Raw genomic sequence first — 16,989 nt, 5'->3', positions numbered from 1 at the left:
AGGGACATGGGATGAGACAGGGGAGTGAGCTGATACTGAGGTCCACAACATGTGGCGCTGGCCCTGGGGCCCTCACTCCACACCACCTTAGAGCAGCCTCTGTCCTCAAGGCTGGGAACAAGCAAGTGAGAGCAGATGGCATCTCCCACGGCTGCTGGCTTTCCTGTCCTGAGCTGGCCCCCTCGGGGGGAGGGCTCATGGCCCAAAGCCAGGAATAACCTCCACAGAGCAGGAGGGCTCCCGTTCCCTGGAAGAGGTTGCTGGCTAGCTCTGGGGAGGGGGCCGGTGCTGTGGGCACTCACCCATGGCCAGCCTTCCTGTGCCTGCTGATCTCCTTCTCCCCCTCGATGATCCACTGCATGATCTTCTGGTTCTTCTCCGCGTCCTCGGCAGGACCCGGCACCTCGGTGCTGCCACCCTTCCCAGGGTCCACCTTCTTGGAGCTCCTTTTGGAAGGTGCGCCTGCCTTTCCCCTGTGAGAGCAAGACCTGGGGGTTGCCCTGACCTTCTCCATGGCCTTCTGAGCCCCTGACACTCCACAGAAGGGCACTGTGCCCACTGCAAGGTGGCTACCTCTACAACAGTCTGCTGCTGCCTGAGCACACCACGGGAAGCTATACTGGTCACCCACAACCCACCAGGAGAAACAAGGTGGACTGCAGCCCTGACCTCCACCTCCTATCTCAGGGCCAAGCAGACCCTCCTTACCCAGACCCTGACCCTGTGCCTGGACCCCACCTGGATCCTGCCCAGGTTTCCTATGACTTTCTAGGGAAGCTCGGGCCTCCACAGGGATAGCCTGGCACCCTGGCCCTACTGCTGGCCACTCACCATCATGCACAGGACAAGGACCCCGCCATTCCCAAAGCAGCCAGTGGTGCAGAACTCACCCACAGGCCAGGTCACAAGTGTTGGGGATAGTGCCTGTATTCTCTGAGCAGCCACGGGACTTTGTTGCATGACCGTGAGGCTCTGGGCCCCATGTGAAGCTGCTCTGGGCTCTGCGAGAAGCCTCGGCCTCCAGCTGCTCCTTGGGCCTGGATGTGCCGTGGTGCAGGTGGTGATGAACGTGCCTGTGGTGGTGCAGGCCAGCCACATCCAGCTTCATCCCGGACCTGGGCATGTGCTTCCCATGGCCCAAGGCTGCACCTCCCAATGTCACCATCTTTGCCATGTGCCCACTGTCGGGGGAGCGGTGGCCAGGCCCAGGGGACTGGCAGCCAGGTGTCCTCATGACCCGCTGCACATGCTCGTCCAGGATGCTTTCGGGGTTCTCCTCATGGGCATCCCGCAGCCCGCCACAGCCCACATCCACATAGCGGGGTGGGAAGTGGTGCCAGGCTGGGGCAGGAGGCAGCTTGTGATTCAGCCCCGGGGGCCCAGAGGGGAGGTCTCCATCCTCACCTTCTTCCTCCTGTGGGGACAGGCAGCACCTTCAGCACCAGTTGTACCCAGAAACCTCACATGGGAGCGCCAAATGAGAGCAAGGACTGGCAAGTGTGATTCAGAGGTCAAGAGACACTGTCCCCCCTCAGGATGTGGTCAGGCCAGGAAGAGATGTCCAATTCCAGGACACCATGTGCTCAAGCCTTCAAGGGCCCTGGAGCCTCCTTGGACCCTGCTGACTCCATTCTGCAGGCTGAGGGCAGTGGCAAGAGGATAAGCACTGAGGGGAGCCACTGACAAAACTCTTCCTGGACTTAGTTTTCCTATGTTTCTCAATAAAGTATTTTTTTTCTTTTGATTGTTTTTTTCCATTCCTTAATTTTACTGCCATACATATGTCCTACGACAGCTCCTGAGCAGCTGGGACCACAGACACGCACCACTATACCCACTTACAACCTGCAGCTGGGACCACAGGAGTGCACCCACTTACAACCTGCAGCTGGGACCACAGGCGTGGCCACTGCACCCACTTACAACCCACTTTAATACAAACACATTTCAAGATACTGAACACCAAATTCCTCACAAATGCAAAAGCATCGAAGCAATTAGGACCTGTGTACCAGAGCTGCTGAGGCACATGCAGGGAGGCTGGTCGATTGGCACCTGTGGGACCTGTAGGACAGAGGGTAGCTAGTGGATGCTGCCTGCCTATGGGGCTTGGGAACTCTGGGGGACAGCTCTTAGCTAAGGGTATCTCTGGACTGGCAATGCCACTATTCCTAAGGCAGCAGGAGAGAGGGGAAGGCCAGATGCCTGAGGACAGTCAGGTCGTCCTAATGGTTCTGCATCTGCAGGATCCAACTTGGGGTCTATTCATCGTGGGTGCTGGGGACTAGACCCAAGTCCTCAAGCATGCTGGCAAGAGCTTGACCTCTGGGCCACACCCACCACCCTGGTTGGATTTGGAACACTAGATTAATTTAACTGCAGCTAATGGTTTCACTATCTTCTTGGTGTTTTTATTTTCAAAATTTTATAATGATAATAATTTATTTTAATAATATGGTTATAAATACATTTTAAAGATATGAGACTATTCCTTCATAAATAGGACTACCATCTACATCATAATGAGAACAGTGCATGGGGCAGACTGGGATCACTGTGGACTGCTTGGCAGAGGTACCATGCCCAGAAGTGGAGGCAGCCCATGGCAGTGACGGCTTGAGGGGAGCCTGAGCTGGAAGAATCTACCTACAGAACCCCCCACCCCTAGTTGGTATCAGGGAGACACATGCTTCTTTCTGAGTCAGAGAAGGTAGTTCTGCTCCCGTGGGGCAGCCAGCCAGGCCCTGCTGAGCTGGTACACGCTGTCATCCTGCCCAGGGCAGAGCCACCCCACCTGGCCAGTTGGGGGTGGGCAGGGCTGAGGTAGCTGAGCAGCCCCACTGTGTGAGCTCAGTGTGGCACTCTCCCGGTCTTCCCTGAGCACATTTCTAGAGCTAGCTGTGATGTTCCCAGGGCCGTTCTCATAGCAGAGGATGAAGTCTGAGATACTGCTATGTACACTGAAACACTGACAAGGTCACAACAGAAACCCAGGGCTCAGCACTGGAAGCTCCGATTGCATGCTAAGGCTGCTCCAAATATTTGGGTTTGGGGACAAGGCTATGTGCATTCCTCTTCAACTACCCAATGAGGCTTCCACTGGCACTCCCAGAGGGCTGGCCCAGTGTGTGCACACTTAGCACCATCAGTGCCACCAGATGCCAGCTGCGACATGGCTCCTGGGCCACATCACAGAGCGTCCAGACAAGAGAGCTGCTCCTGTGAATAGCAGCTCACCTGACAGCATCTCACTCTTATCTGCCAGAACCTCCTGGCAGTGAGGCCTGTACACCGCTGCTGGCAGGTGGCCTCAGGCAGATTCCTGAACTTTGGGGAACCACTGAGTCATCCCCAGGGATGTGGAGAGGGTGAGCTAACTAGCATATGGGAAGTCCCCACCAGCACCTTCTCACACTCATGCTCTGCTGCCCGGGGTGGGGGTGGGGGGAAAGGCGACTGCTGCTGGTCTCAGTGGCAAGGGAACCAGGCCTGTTCCCTACTACACTACATGAGGAGCATCTGCCCAATCACTTGTCCCCAGACCAGCACTGCTGGCTCTTCTGTGTGCTCCCCTGGGCAATGTGAGTGAGCCAAATGAGAAGGCAGGCCTGCTGGGGGTGTTAGGGCCTAGGGGGCTGAGCCCACGGGTTAAATAAGGACATCAAGGGAGTGGTGGAGAAATAATTCCTTAGAGAGACATCATAGTTTGAACTTCAGGTATGGAAACTCATATAAATAGGAATGCCTGCATTTTCAAAGTATTTATGGTCACCAAACACTGCAAGGAGAGCAGAGGAGGCCTTTCTATGAGTGGCACAGAGAAGCCCAGGGTGTGAGTCCCATGTGGTGGTCTTGACAGGAAGGGGAAGGCCAGGATGAAGAGCCTGCAGCACTGGCTATCTGCCTCAGGTGGTCCAGGCCACCAATGGGGCAGAGCACAAAGGGCTGCATGGCCCACCACCTGGTCGGTCTGTCAGGTGCTGGGAGCCTGAGGGTCTCCTCCCAGTACAGGGCCACATGGCCCCCTAGGCCTGTGAGAGTGAGAAGGTGCTGCTAGGGTGCAGAGTGCCAGACAAGAGGGTCAGAGGAGCACGGTGCCAGGAGGAGCAGGGGCTGGGCTGACCTCAAGGATCCAAGTGGGGGAACACACGGCAGTGCAGATGCAGCTCTGAGCACAGACCACTCACCATCCGCACACGCTTCAGCCGCTCCTCCAGCTTCTCCTCAGCCTCCCGCGTGCGCTGGACAGCCTCCAGGCGGTGGATAAGTTCCTCAGCAAACTTGTGTGGCTCCACACGGATCTCCTTTGGCATTCGGTAGGTACGCTGCAGGAAGACATGGGCATAGGCAGCATACCCCACACAGAGGCCTCCGCCTCTGTGGTCAGCAGCATGTGTGCTGAGGACAGTTTCTGTCTACAGCAGGTGCTCTTCCCTCTTACTCCAGCACACTTTCCCATTGCCCCTGCCCTTGTCTACACTCAGCCCAGAGGTAGGGACTCTAGGGATGACAGACTTGGAGGCTGAATGTGCAGGCTGTAGCACTCTGAACCCAGTACTGCGCCCTGTGCCGAGCACCTGCAGCCTGTGCTCATGAAAGCACTGAGGGCATGACACCAGGGGAGCATGCAAAGGTTCAGTGCACAAGGCCACCAAGGACGAGAGGCTAAAGATAACCCATGTGGCATCACTGCCAGCAGGCCCAAGGTGGGTATGTGGTGCCAGGGCACCTTCAGGGCCTCTGTCTGGCAGGGATCCATGACAGGCCCGCCAGACGTAGTGCCATACCCAAGTGTGCATGGATCGGTGTGGACTCAGGGGTCTGTTAAAGCATGGGAGGCACAAAACTCAGAGCACAGGGAGAGCTCTGTAATTCAAGAAATTTTCCTTTCTAAAAGAAGGTAAATCTGAAACATTTTATAGTTACATGCTTTTACCTTTCTAAAAGAAGTTAAATCTGAAACGTTTTATAGTGACAGTGCTTTTAACTTTTGGGGAGGCTTTACCTTGAAATAATTTTGAACCTTAAAATAGCTGCAAGATCATCAGTAGGCCTGCACGACTGTATAGCTGCTGGCCTGGCCAGCAACCTGCACGCTCCACAGATCCATCTGCACTAGCTGGAGTGCACTGAGCAAAAGCAAGGAAATGCCACCTCTGAGCACAGGACAGCTGTGGACGCAGCAGCCTGACCCTGCCAAGGCACTCCTGTCACATAGGGCTCAGGCCAATCTTACCCACCCCGTGATGTCCCTGTGACAAAACGTATTTAAAACTCCAAGCCAGTATGGAGCAGTACGACTGCAAGTTCAAGGCCAGCCTGGACAACTTGTCAAAAGCCTGTCTCAAAAATAAAATAAAAAGGGCTGGGGATGTAGCTCAGTGACGTGCTCGTCTAGCATGGGTGAGGCCCTGGATTCCATTCCCAGCGCCACTCACACCCACACCTAATTCAAGCCACCAAGGTCTAAGCTAGAAAAGACCCAGCTCCTCCTAAGCTAGGAGCAGAGAGGGGCTCTGGTGGACAAGGGAGGTGGCCTGAGGACAGCCAGCAGATGGCTGCCCCTCTGAGGTCATGCAGAATCTGGCCTCTAGTCATGGTGGCTCAAGGCCGAGTGGGGAAGATGTGGGCAGGGGGCTGCGTCGCCTGTGCTTTCCCCCCTGCCCTCCCAGCAGCAGACACTGCACGGCCCTGACGTGCATACCCATGTCTCACCTACAAGACCAGAGGAGAGACCAAGCAGTACAGGGGAGAAAGAAACCCAAGCAAAGGCTGAGAAACATGACATGCAGGGCTCAGAACAAGGCACTTTCTGAATAAAACAGACCCCCAGACAGGTACACGGTGTTTGCAGTTCCAACAGGAGGCCACAGGTCCTGGTCGGCCCACCTACTGCAAGCCCCGAGCCAGATTCTTGAACTCCCTGCCTCTGCAGATTGCTCCTCTAGTGAAAGGGAGCGCATAGGCTCCTGGGCAGCACATGGTGACACCCCATTCCAAGTTGGTACTGTCTAGGGGACCAGACCCCACCGGTTGCCAGCCACACCCTGACTGACAGGTCCCAACAGGAGAGAGGTATCTACTCCAGAGCTGTCCCTGAAGGAGGAGCTCATGGATGGAACCTCACACCATTGCTTCCCGCAAGATGCAGCACACCCTACCTTGCAGCAAAGGGCCCAAGCACAAGGGCCGTGGGGTTGAGGAAAGGGCAGGGTTCTGGGCCTACCAACGCCCACGCCTCCTCAGTTCTGTCTTCCTGAGTTCCTGTGATTATCAGGAACCTGGGATCTGTGTTCCCCACCCAGAACAGGCTCCCAGCAACTAGCCTCTAGCCCTTCTCTGCTGCATTGGAAGGAGTGCTTCAAGCCTGGACCCAGCTCACCAATGTGCTCTTCAGGCTTTTTTAACACTCTCTATTTTATGTTTAACTCACCCACTCAATCAAACAGTTTTTATCGTCAAGATTCAGCAAAGCGGCACGAATGGCAGAGAGAGCATCTAAGAGGGCTCAGCTGCCCACTGTCCCCTACACCCTGGTCTTGCTGAAATTTCCTGCCACAAGGACCTCCCTCCTTCTAACACGCCTGAAGCCTCCCTGGCCTTAGTCTCCCCTAGTGTCCAGAATGCTTGGCTTCTGAAAATCAGAGGTTGACTGCTGTGCAGAAGGCCCTCACCTTGCACTGGCACTGCAACTTCTGGCAGATCTCACTCCCCTGTGTTCACAGGGCCCCTCTGGCCAGGCTCCAGCACTGGCTTGAGAGGTCCTCCCCATGCACAGGGGGTGTTGTGAGGTACCCACTCCCATCACGCTGGTGTGGACTCAGGAACCGTAATTTACTTTCACTGACTTGATGCCTAGACTGCTGCTGTGCTGGTGGGGTCAGGGGCACACCAGTCCTGAGTACAGGGTATGTCCCCCTTATTCTTGCCGCCTTTCCTCTTCCAGGTCTCTACTTGGGCCCTGGTCTGAGTGTAGATACCTACTAAGCACATCAGTGCTCCTGCTATGCACGGGAGCTGAGAAACACATATCCTGCAGGGAGGCCTGGCTGGGAAGAGGCTATCTGCTCTGCTGAGGCGCAGGCTGCTCCAGACGCATGAGTGGCAGGCACCTGAGGACATGTGCAGATGCACACACACACCACTGCACACACAAAGCCTACAGCATTCTCTGATTTTGTAAGTGGACAGCAGGGAGACAACACAGCTACCCACCCATTCTTTTCCCAGAAAAAAGAATAAACAAGCATCTCTCTTCTCAACCATGAACATGGTTTCCTAATTTGGAAATTAAAGGTTCTGCCCCAAAAGCTAAAAGACACAACTAAGAAGTGCAGCCTGAGTATGTGTGAGGCTCCTGAACACCTGCTCGGTTCCCCCTTCACCACTGTAGAGCCCGGGTGCAAGGTGTAACCACTAGCTTCCCTCATCTCCCCTAAAGCATCTTTCTGTTCAACATCAGTATGCCAGAGTAAGGAAAGCCAACTGCTCCATTTGCAGACAAGGGTACTCTGCCAATGGAGACTGGCTGTGAATGCTCGTAGCCGCCAGCACTTGAGGAGCCACTGTGACTTGGTCCAGGAGGCAAAGCTCAGGCAGCCTTGTGGTCAAGGTGTCTGAGCAGAGATGCCTACTGTCCAACCTCAAAAAAGCTGATTCTCAAAGTTCTCCTGGAGCACAGCAGTGCCAGCTTTCACAGAAACTGTCAGGGGGCTGCAGAAGGCCAGAGCTGGGCTCCATGTCATGAAGAAAGCTTCAAGTTGCTCTCCCTCGAGTGGGCATCTTGCTCACAGCAACAGGAAAAGAGTACCATGAAGCCAAGTGCAGGACAGGTCCTGCCACCATGCACGGCTGTGCAGCCCCCAGCCTGGGGCTCAGGCAAATGGTGCTTGCAACACTGCTGCTCCAGAGTCAGCCAGGTCAGAGCACGTGCCTGGAGGGGACTAAGCCTCCAGGAAGTCAGGCACCTGCCTCTCCTGTTTGTCTGCTCCTGTGGCCCCACTCTGAGTGAGAACAGGGAGCATAGTGGGGCTTATACTTACAGGAATGTGAGGTAGAGGTACCCTCCCGTTGACTTGGATGCTCTCCTGCATCTCCCTACGGTGCTGCTTACGGGTCCGGTATGGGGGGACTCCATCCCTGTGCAGAGAAAAATGGCAGCTGTTAACTCACAGGGGAAACAAGGCTCCAAAGAGCACCAGTCAATCAGTGATGGTGGCGACAACCACCAGAGTGCAGCAGTCCACGTGCATCACAGGCATGGATGTACTCTCACACATACAGACTTGCATAACACACACATTCATACATGATAGCAAAGCCCAGGAGCTTAGCCACAGTATGTTCCTCCAGCTAGTATTTACTGAGCATTTCAACAAAATTCAGCTCTGCTTGCTTTACAGCTCGAAGTTGATTTCTGAAGGGCAGGGTTAGAATAGGTGACAGTGTGTGGTTGCAAAGCTTCAGTTAGTGACTGCTGACTTGGCTCTTCACCAAAACATCTGCAGACCCTGCTTTGTCCCTAGGCCAGGGCCATGATGTGCCTGCAAGGAGCTGCCAAACGGACCACAACATGTGAGGGCTGCAGAAGGAGCAGCTGAGATGCCCCAAGACTGCTGAACACTGGACTTCCACAGCACTGTGGACTGTCTCCTCCAGGCCAGTGCAGAGACAGATCTGAGTGGCACTCAAGGGTCTTCTGGGACTACAGGATGAGGATAGCTAGCCGCAGGGCTCTCTTCGAACGGGACAGCCACCAGATTCAGCACCTGCACATTGCCAAGCACACTTCCCACTGCTACAAAGCTTCTTGGGCACAGCAGCAGCTGGAGCCAGCATGATGCAAAGGAGCCCCAGAGTCAGGAGACAGGACAACTGAGACGCTGGAGTGCCACACATTCCTCTTGCCACCAGTCTTTGGTGACAGGAAGGACTGGGTAGGTGCCCCTCCACACTGGATGGGATGGCCTGTTAAATACTCTGACCACAGAAAGGTCTCGGCTCGTCTCCAAGAGGGCAGAATAAAGGTGTGTGAGCAAGGACCCTGAGCCTCTCCGCGCCTGGGCAGAGGTTCAAAGTGCACTCAATCCAAGGGGATTTTCCCACCACCGGAGAACAGGGGAGGTGGGTGCAATTAAAGTACATTTCTTGGGGCTGGGGATGTGGCTCAAGTGGTAGCGCGCTCGCCTGGCATGCGTGCGGCCTGGGTTCGATCCTCAGCGCCACATACAAAGATGTCGTGTCTGCCGAAAACTAAAGAATAAATGTTAAAAAAAAAAAATTCTCTCTCTCTCCCTCTCTTTAAAAAAAAAAAAAAAAGTACGTTTCTTTAAATAACCCAACAGGAGACCGAAACACCTAGGCTACAGGAAGACTGTGCACCCCATAATACTCAGCAAATGAGGAACTGGGGTAGGGACCTTGCACTCCAGGGAATAAAATGCTGGTTATAACTGCACCCCCCGGGGGGGGGAGTCTCCTCCTCTAGACACCCGATCTCACAAGACCGTCAGTAAAGCCTCGCTTTTTGCTATACCTTGTGTCTCAGGTCAGTCTTTGGGTCTGGACAGGTGAGTGTTTTTTTTATATAGGACACCTGGGATGAGGGACACCTGGAAAGAGCACTCCTGGGTGAGGGCTGGCTACTGGGCTCAACGCCACAGGTGTTCTCCCATATTTGATGCTTCTGGAGGGAAGCCCAGGTGTTCCCAGGCTTCAGCACCCTCCCACCCCCCAGCACTCCCTGGTGGGGAGAGGGCAAATGGCAACAGACTGGAAGATGGCCATTGTGAGATCCATGGGCGACCAAGTTGAGACTTCAAACCACTCTCCAGGTTAAATGGGGCATCCATTTCTTTTTTTTCCAAATAAGGAAATTTGCAAATTTTAGAAAATATGCTTTTTCTAGGTAATATCATGTTATAATACTAATTGTTTTCACCAATTTTGACTATTATCAATTTTTTCAACAAATAAATTTTGATCTGTCTTGTTCCTAAGCTCTGGCCCATACCACTGAGCTGAGGACGGTCACAGGACATTCCCATCCCACAGGTTCCCCAGAAGTGTGACAATGCAGGGATGTGCTTCTGACTTACTGTGATAGCAGGAGATGCAGAAGCTCGGATGAAGCTGTGGCACAGTGGGCAGACTGCTCACCTGACCACCCCTTACCATGGGGAACTGGGCTCAGCACCTGAAGCTGCATCACCCTGCCGCCCTAGACTCCAAGCTCCCAGAAGGGCTCGCCTGACACAATATTCTGTACCACACCAAGGGTGTGTACAGAGCAGTGTCAACAAGGAGGTGTCTCTGCAGCCACACAGCCTCCCAGAGACTGCACTCCTACTCTGCAGCAGGCTCCTCTGCCTGCTGGTCTGTGCCTACCTTTCAACTGAGACACCAGATTACACAGCTAAGGAGAAAACAGAACCTTCAGTCTGCCTCCACATGTCCCTGGACCTTCCTCTGTCAAGGCTCCAGGCAGCTTCAGGCATGGCGTACTTGGGTTCTAGCCTGAGCTAGGTTTCTGGGGGTGCCACCCACAGTGTAGCCCACCTGTGCTTGGCTACACTAGGCCAACTCGGGGCAACTAGAGACAAAGCCCAAACCCAGGCCAGGGCAGAGCCCAGAGCCAGCAGCCTGAAGCTAGGCTGCAGCACACTGTGTGGGTGCAACTTACACACTGCTGTCTGTGAGGGACAGGGTGTCAGCATCGCTGGACAGGCTTTGCTGCTCACTGTCGTTGGCACTGGCGGCGGGGGCCAGGGCGCAGCCGGAGCTGACGTAGTAGGAGTGCACTGGCTCCCGCCAGGGTCCATACCTGCAAACAAGGAGGGGACATGAGTGGCAGCCTGTAGTGCCCTTTAAGTCCACATCCCCAGAATTATCTGAATATCTTACTATACGAATTAGAAGTGTCAACAGTTTAGGAAGAAAAATGGACCAGAAAAGGCCAGTGTCCCTCCCTCCCTCCCCAGTCCCTATGAGTGGGCCCAGGCCTGGGCACCATTCCACCTGTCCCTGCTTTGGGAAGATGTCTCAGTAGGCACAGATGCTCACATGAGCTTGGTTTCTATGCACGTAACTAGAAATGGAAAGAGCATAGAGCTGGCCCTTCATCCATGCTATTGGCTACAAAGCCCACCTGGCCTCCAGGTCCACTTGGGGCATTTCCAGAGCAGGAAACAATGGGCTGGGAAGGGCAGGCCTCAGCAGCCTCAAACTGGGTTGATCATAAGCAACCAGGACACTGGTCTACCTTCCAGCATGCAGGGTCAGCCTCCCTCCCTGACATGAGCAGCCCCACAAGTGACAACCTTCAGCATCACATTCTTTACTGAGTATCAAGATGAGCTATTTCCAATGACACCATTGTTGCCACTTTCCCAGGTTAAGTGCTCAACTATTTTTAGGTATAGCTACTGCCACTAAGAATATCAAACTTTGGTAACTTTCTATAAACATTCATTTAGTTAAAAAGAAAATCTCAAGTGAGAGAGAGAAGTCCCCACTGCAGGCCCCCACCCTGCCTCCACTCTCTCCTGTCAACACCACCTGGCCACTCCAGCAGGATCAAGCCTTCCACATACCTGTCTCTGACTCGGCCTCCCAACCCACCCAATAGTTCCAGAAGTGCCTTCCACATACATGAGAGCTCTTCTACAAGATGACAAGGAGGCGAGTGCAGACAACCCAGTGGAGATCAGGCTTCCCTGTGTAGTGAGCAATGTGGTCAGAGGAGGAGGGAGAGAGGAGGGACACTCAGATGGGAGGAAGGAAAGAAAGCGAGGGGGCGCCAGCCACCTGCTTTCCTTCTAAACTCCTGAACAACTGCACTGGTTCTCAGTGCAGACCACCAGCACTGCTGACAGCTCTGGCCTCTGAAAACACATGCACCACTGAGCTAATGTGACAAAGCTTTCTGTGGCCAAGGACAGGTAAGGGGGTGTTACCTGTACTGCAGGACCCACTTTGACAGCAGCTGGGAGCTGCAGAGGAGGCTGTGTGTGGCAACCACACTGCCAGGTGGCACAGCTAGGCTCACTGCAGTCCTCAAAATATACTCAGTGGGGTCCACACAAACATGCTCAACTTACTTTTGACAGAAATGCAAATGCCATCCAACAAAGATGGCCTCCTCAACATGGTGCCGGAGCAACAAGCACAAGCCAAAACACCAGACCTATCCCAAATCCCACATTTCCTGCAAAACCACCTCCAACAATCACTTCTGTGGCCACTGGGCATTTTTAGCCCCATTCCTTCCCCTACTCGCCCAGGCCTCAGTGTGGGCCTGCCACCCCATCGGTTCTGCCCACCCCTACTCGGTAACCACTCCACTGTGGTTCACTGCAGAGACTTTAGCACACAGCACTCCCCTCCCACCTGCCACACGAAGAGCTGGCTTCTCAGTGAGGCCCTGGTGCCCAAGACCAGGAATAGGTTCCACTTGCTGCCAAATATGGATCATCCCCACACCTCAGTAAGTCCATGATGAAGAAGTGGCCTGTGTCTTGGGGCTCAGCCCTGTGTACACAGTGGATCACAGATTACACAGCAGCCCAATGTGTACCCACCCAAACCCTTCTCAACTCTGTCCGATGTCTGCCTGGGCCCAGTCACAATCCAAACAGATGGCTCCTCGGGCCACTGTCCAAGGACAATGTCCCACTCCAAAGTCTACTCACCCACAATGTGTGATAAGCTGTCTCCCCCACATATCCCTTAAGCATACCCATGGAGCATAAGCCAGCTGCTCAGAGAGCTGTGTCCCTGGAGCATAAAAATCAAACCAGGGAGCACAGGATGACTTCTTACATGGAGCTCAGGTTGGTTCCCACAGAGAGCCTAGATCATGGGGCTGGGTAGGATGTAGCCCTGGAGAGGCAACAGCATGGCTAAGCAGCAGGTCCCCAAACTCAAGTGATAAGAGGCAAGGCAGTCTCGGGGGCTGCGAGACCTGGACAGTGTCCTGATCTCTCGGCTGGACTGCTGCACAGAAAGGACACTATCCCAGGAACAGGAATGGCTGACACTTGGGTATGGAAATTGTGATGTCCACCCAAGACACAGGACTCTCCCACCTGCTCCAGGGTATGCTTCTGCTGGTCCAATCATCACCCCAGCACCTGGAAACAGAACCTCCATGAAGTTGATGGAGTGCTCCCACCCATACGTCCCCAGGCTACTGCCTCCCAGAGACCCAACTTAAACAGCACTAATTCCATACCCAGAATTGTTGGCTCCTGGCGACATCCTCCAGCTCTCCAGGTGAGAAAAGAGTCCATTAGTCATGGGGCAAATGTGCTGGGGCCTGCAGGCCACCACTAGTGTCCAGTCCTTTGCCTGAGCATCACATCAGCTCAGTCTGGCTCTGCCTGAGCCTAGACACACCTGATTTCAGGTGAGGGCCTAGCCTCTGCCAATCCCCACCTCCAATGCTTGCTGGTATAAGGAAGGACCCTAGCACAGACCATGGACGCCCCCTCTAGCCTCCCAAAATGAAGAATTGAGGGTGTAGTTTGAGTCGGTATGTGTCCCCTGCTGGACCACAGGAGCAAGAGCCAGGTGAAAACGCAGGAAATGGGTCCACAGGGAGCTGTACCTCACCACCCAGGGCAACTTGCCCCAATCAGCGGGCTCCCTGCAGAGACATTCTAGCCCAGTGTCCTCTGAGTGTTTACTGATCACACCGTGGCTCAGCAAGGCCATTTGTGTTGGCTCTCATCCCTGAGTGAAAGCTTCCTTCTACTTGGTGGCTTTCCAGACTGGTCCTTCCTGAGCTGTCTCAGGAAGCCACTCAGGAGTACTCAACAGGCGGTTGCCTGGTGGGGCTTGGGGGACCATGTGGACCAGGTCCCCTGCAGGCTGGCTTGTCAATCTTCTCCTGCCAAACTCCCCAGGGATAGAAGAGTGACAGAAGCCTGCATACAGAGCACTCCTGAGCAGGAGGTGCCCATGGCACAGTTGCAGACAGGAAGTACACACCTGCTCCTAGGCTGCCAAATACCCCGACAGCAGAGTGGGCAGCACGAGTTCTGATGCATCCCAGGAGGGGGAGGGTATCCTGGCAGAGCAACAGAAGCCAAAACCCTCTGCACCCCACCCCTGCAGAGGCACAGTCAGAGGAAAGGGGTGTGCCACAGACACAGGGAACAGAACCACCCTTCCCAGCCAGCCTTCAGGAACATAGCCCTCAGGCCCTACACCTAGCCACCAGACAAATGAGCACAAGAAAACTGCCTCTAAAGCTAGAGTTCCTGAGCCATAGACAAACAAGGGACAACACGCTCACAGCCACTGCCAGGAGGCCTGTGCCTCAGACTCTTTGCACCCCTTAGAGTTCATCTGTTTGCTACTCCAGCCATGCCACTGTCTGTCACCAGCAGCTAGCCTTCCTGTTCTAGAATGGTGCACTGTCACTCCGGAGCTCCCCTCCCTGGCTGGCTTTCCTTGGGATACTCTGTGGAGTCCTCCGCACTGCTGCTCACACCAGCCTCCCATCAGCACAGCAGTATGTGCAGAGTTATGCCCCAGCCTCCTAGTCACAGCCACACTGCACAACACTGTATAGCAGGCAGTCCACCCTGACCCCAAGAGCCAAGCAAAAGCCAGTGCCCCTTGCCACCCTCATGTCCTATCAACAGAGTGTGAATCTAGACGCAAGTCTGGGTCTTCTCCACCGCTCTCATGGATCAACAGTGAGACAAGAAGGCATCACCCTAGCCCAGAGGCAAGAAACCGCCAGCCTTTGTTTGGTGTGTGTCTGCCTGAGAGCCTGCGTTGCTCACAGTCTGGGAGCTGCCAGTCCTGGGCCTGGGAAGGAGGGCAAGGCTGGTTTCCCAATAAGGCAACTCCTTTCCCACTGGAAGGCACAGACAGCAGTGCTAGAAGGGCCAGGTGCATGTTTCCTCGCTACAAATTAGCCTTGTCCAATGCATACACTCACACTCAGGTAAGATCTGCTCTCTTCTTCTTTTTTTTTTTGGTACCGAGGATTGAACCCAGGGGTGCTCTACCACTGAACTAAATCCCCAGTCGTTTCTGAAAAGGAGTCTTACTGTTACTAAGGCTGGCCTTAAACTTGCCATCCTCCTGCTTTAGCCTCCATGGTCTCTTGGATGACAGATGTGTGCCATCATGCCCCATCCTGCTTCTGATTTTTAGCAGCAGTGACCCACATTCACATGGAAATATTGTTCCTCGCATAACACATATCTCGCCTCTGCACCTAAAGATCAAAAAGGAGGATATTCTGAGTATCCTCCTTTTTGATCTTTAGGTGCAGAGGCGAGATATGTGTTATGTGAGGAATAATACTTTCTCCATGCAAGATAGAGCCTGGCCTCTACCCCTGAGGGATCAAGGATGCCAGCCCCCCCATCTGCACCCCCCATGTCACAGCCTCCCAACCCACCTCCAGGGACAGGCCCAGATGAAGTGAGGCTGGACAGCCAGGCTGCCCTGGGACCCACCTGTCACTAGGATGGCCCCCTCCTCGGGAAGATCAGAACTCTGGGATACCTCCACAGGACAGGATATGATGGGAGGCCACAAAAGGCGAAAAGAATGAGTCACCAGGCAGTAAGGGTGGAGCTTCACTCTGCTTCAGGTGTTTTACTTCTTCTTCTCATACTTCTGACACTCCACCCACTCACCTCAAATTACACATCGAAGGCCCTTTATGTCAAAATCACACAGTGGGTCAGGAAGGGTGTGTGCTCTGCAGAAGGAAGGTACAGCAGACTGGGGTGGCATTCACATTTGCCCCAGGGGGCCACCCTGGAGAACCCTGGCCTCCTATCCATCACACCACCACCTACAATTACAGACTGGGAGAGTCATCATTCCAGGCCCTGAGCATCCTAGTGAACAGCACGCCCAGCCTGGGGTTGAGGGTCCCACATACAGTGAGAGCCTGGACACAAACTGGCAACCACACTGTCCCTGGCTCCGTGTCCCACACACCGATTGGAAGGTGGACACAGTGGTAAAGGTTCTGTGTCACAGTTAACTGATTCAAATGCTTTAACAAATCCAAGGCTCTGGAACAGCAAGTCCATGAAGCCTGAAGGCTGGTATTCCCAAGAGACACTGCACAGCTGGAGCACGACCGCCACGCCACCACCAAGCTCCACAGAGGAGGCGGCAGCAGCAGGCCACGTCTGCATCTGCTCTCTGGCCCAGTTCTACACTCTGTGCTACTCAACCAGTGGGTATTTAAAATAACCATTCGAACCAGGTACATGGCACACTCCTATAATCCCAGTGGCTTGGGAAACTAAGGCAGGAGGATGACAAGTTCCCAGCAGCCTCATCAACTTAGTGAGGCCCTAAGTAATTTAATGAGACCCTGTTTCAAAACATAAAAAGGACTGGTGATGGGGCTCAGTGGTAAAGCACCGCTGGATGCAATCCCTGATACCCTCCCCCCAAAATAATAATAATAAAAAAAATAACCATTAGGGGCTGAGATTGTGGCTCAGTGGTAGAGCTTTCTTCTGCCACATGCGAGGCCCTGGGTTCGATCCTCAGCACCACAAAAAAATAAATATTTAAAACTAAAAAATAAATATATTTTTAAAAATAACCATTAAATAGCGGTTGTGATGGATTTTATTGCAAAAAATAGAAATAAAAATTTTTATACGTGTAGTAGATAATGTGGATTAGGATCCTATTTTTTTAATTTATTTATTTTTTAGTCATTGATAGACCTTTATTTTGTTTATTTACATGCAGTGCTGAGATTCAAACCCAATGCCTCACACATGCCTGGCAAGTACACTAACACTGAGCCACATCCTTAGCCCCAGGATCCTATTCTTTTTTTTTTTGGAATTTTTTAATATTTTTTTAGTTTCCAGTGGACACAATATCTTTATTTTATTTTTATGTGATGCTGAGGATCAAACCCAGAGCCCTGAGCATGCCAGGCAAGCGCGCTACCGCTTGAGCCACATCCCCAGCCCCCAGGATCCTATTCTT

General features: G+C 53.6%; 1 protein-coding gene across 3 annotated transcripts in view; it reads right to left on the bottom strand.

Annotated features, from left to right (window-relative positions):
- The window catches only part of Axin1 (axin 1), a 33,547-nt gene that overhangs the window by 5,877 nt on the left and 10,681 nt on the right, over positions 1 to 16,989 (bottom strand). For 2 of the 3 annotated variants that reach the window (XM_015491047.2, XM_015491048.2), the window contains exons 2-6: positions 10,682 to 10,822; positions 8,043 to 8,139; positions 4,188 to 4,325; positions 891 to 1,414; positions 303 to 473 (exon numbers count right to left, since the gene is read on the bottom strand). In XM_015491047.2, coding sequence (XP_015346533.1) covers positions 303 to 473; positions 891 to 1,414; positions 4,188 to 4,325; positions 8,043 to 8,139; positions 10,682 to 10,822 — 1,071 coding nt within the window. The remainder of the gene's footprint in view (positions 1 to 302; positions 474 to 890; positions 1,415 to 4,187; positions 4,326 to 8,042; positions 8,140 to 10,681; positions 10,823 to 16,989) is intronic. The other variant, XM_048789497.1, reaches the window with a different exon arrangement.

Source organism: Marmota marmota, unplaced genomic scaffold (genome assembly GCF_001458135.2).
Source record: "Marmota marmota marmota unplaced genomic scaffold, marMar, whole genome shotgun sequence".
Classification (NCBI taxonomy): domain Eukaryota; kingdom Metazoa; phylum Chordata; class Mammalia; order Rodentia; family Sciuridae; genus Marmota; species Marmota marmota.
Note: the sequence above shows the minus strand (reverse complement) of the source record. Positions and strands in the feature narration are given on the sequence as shown.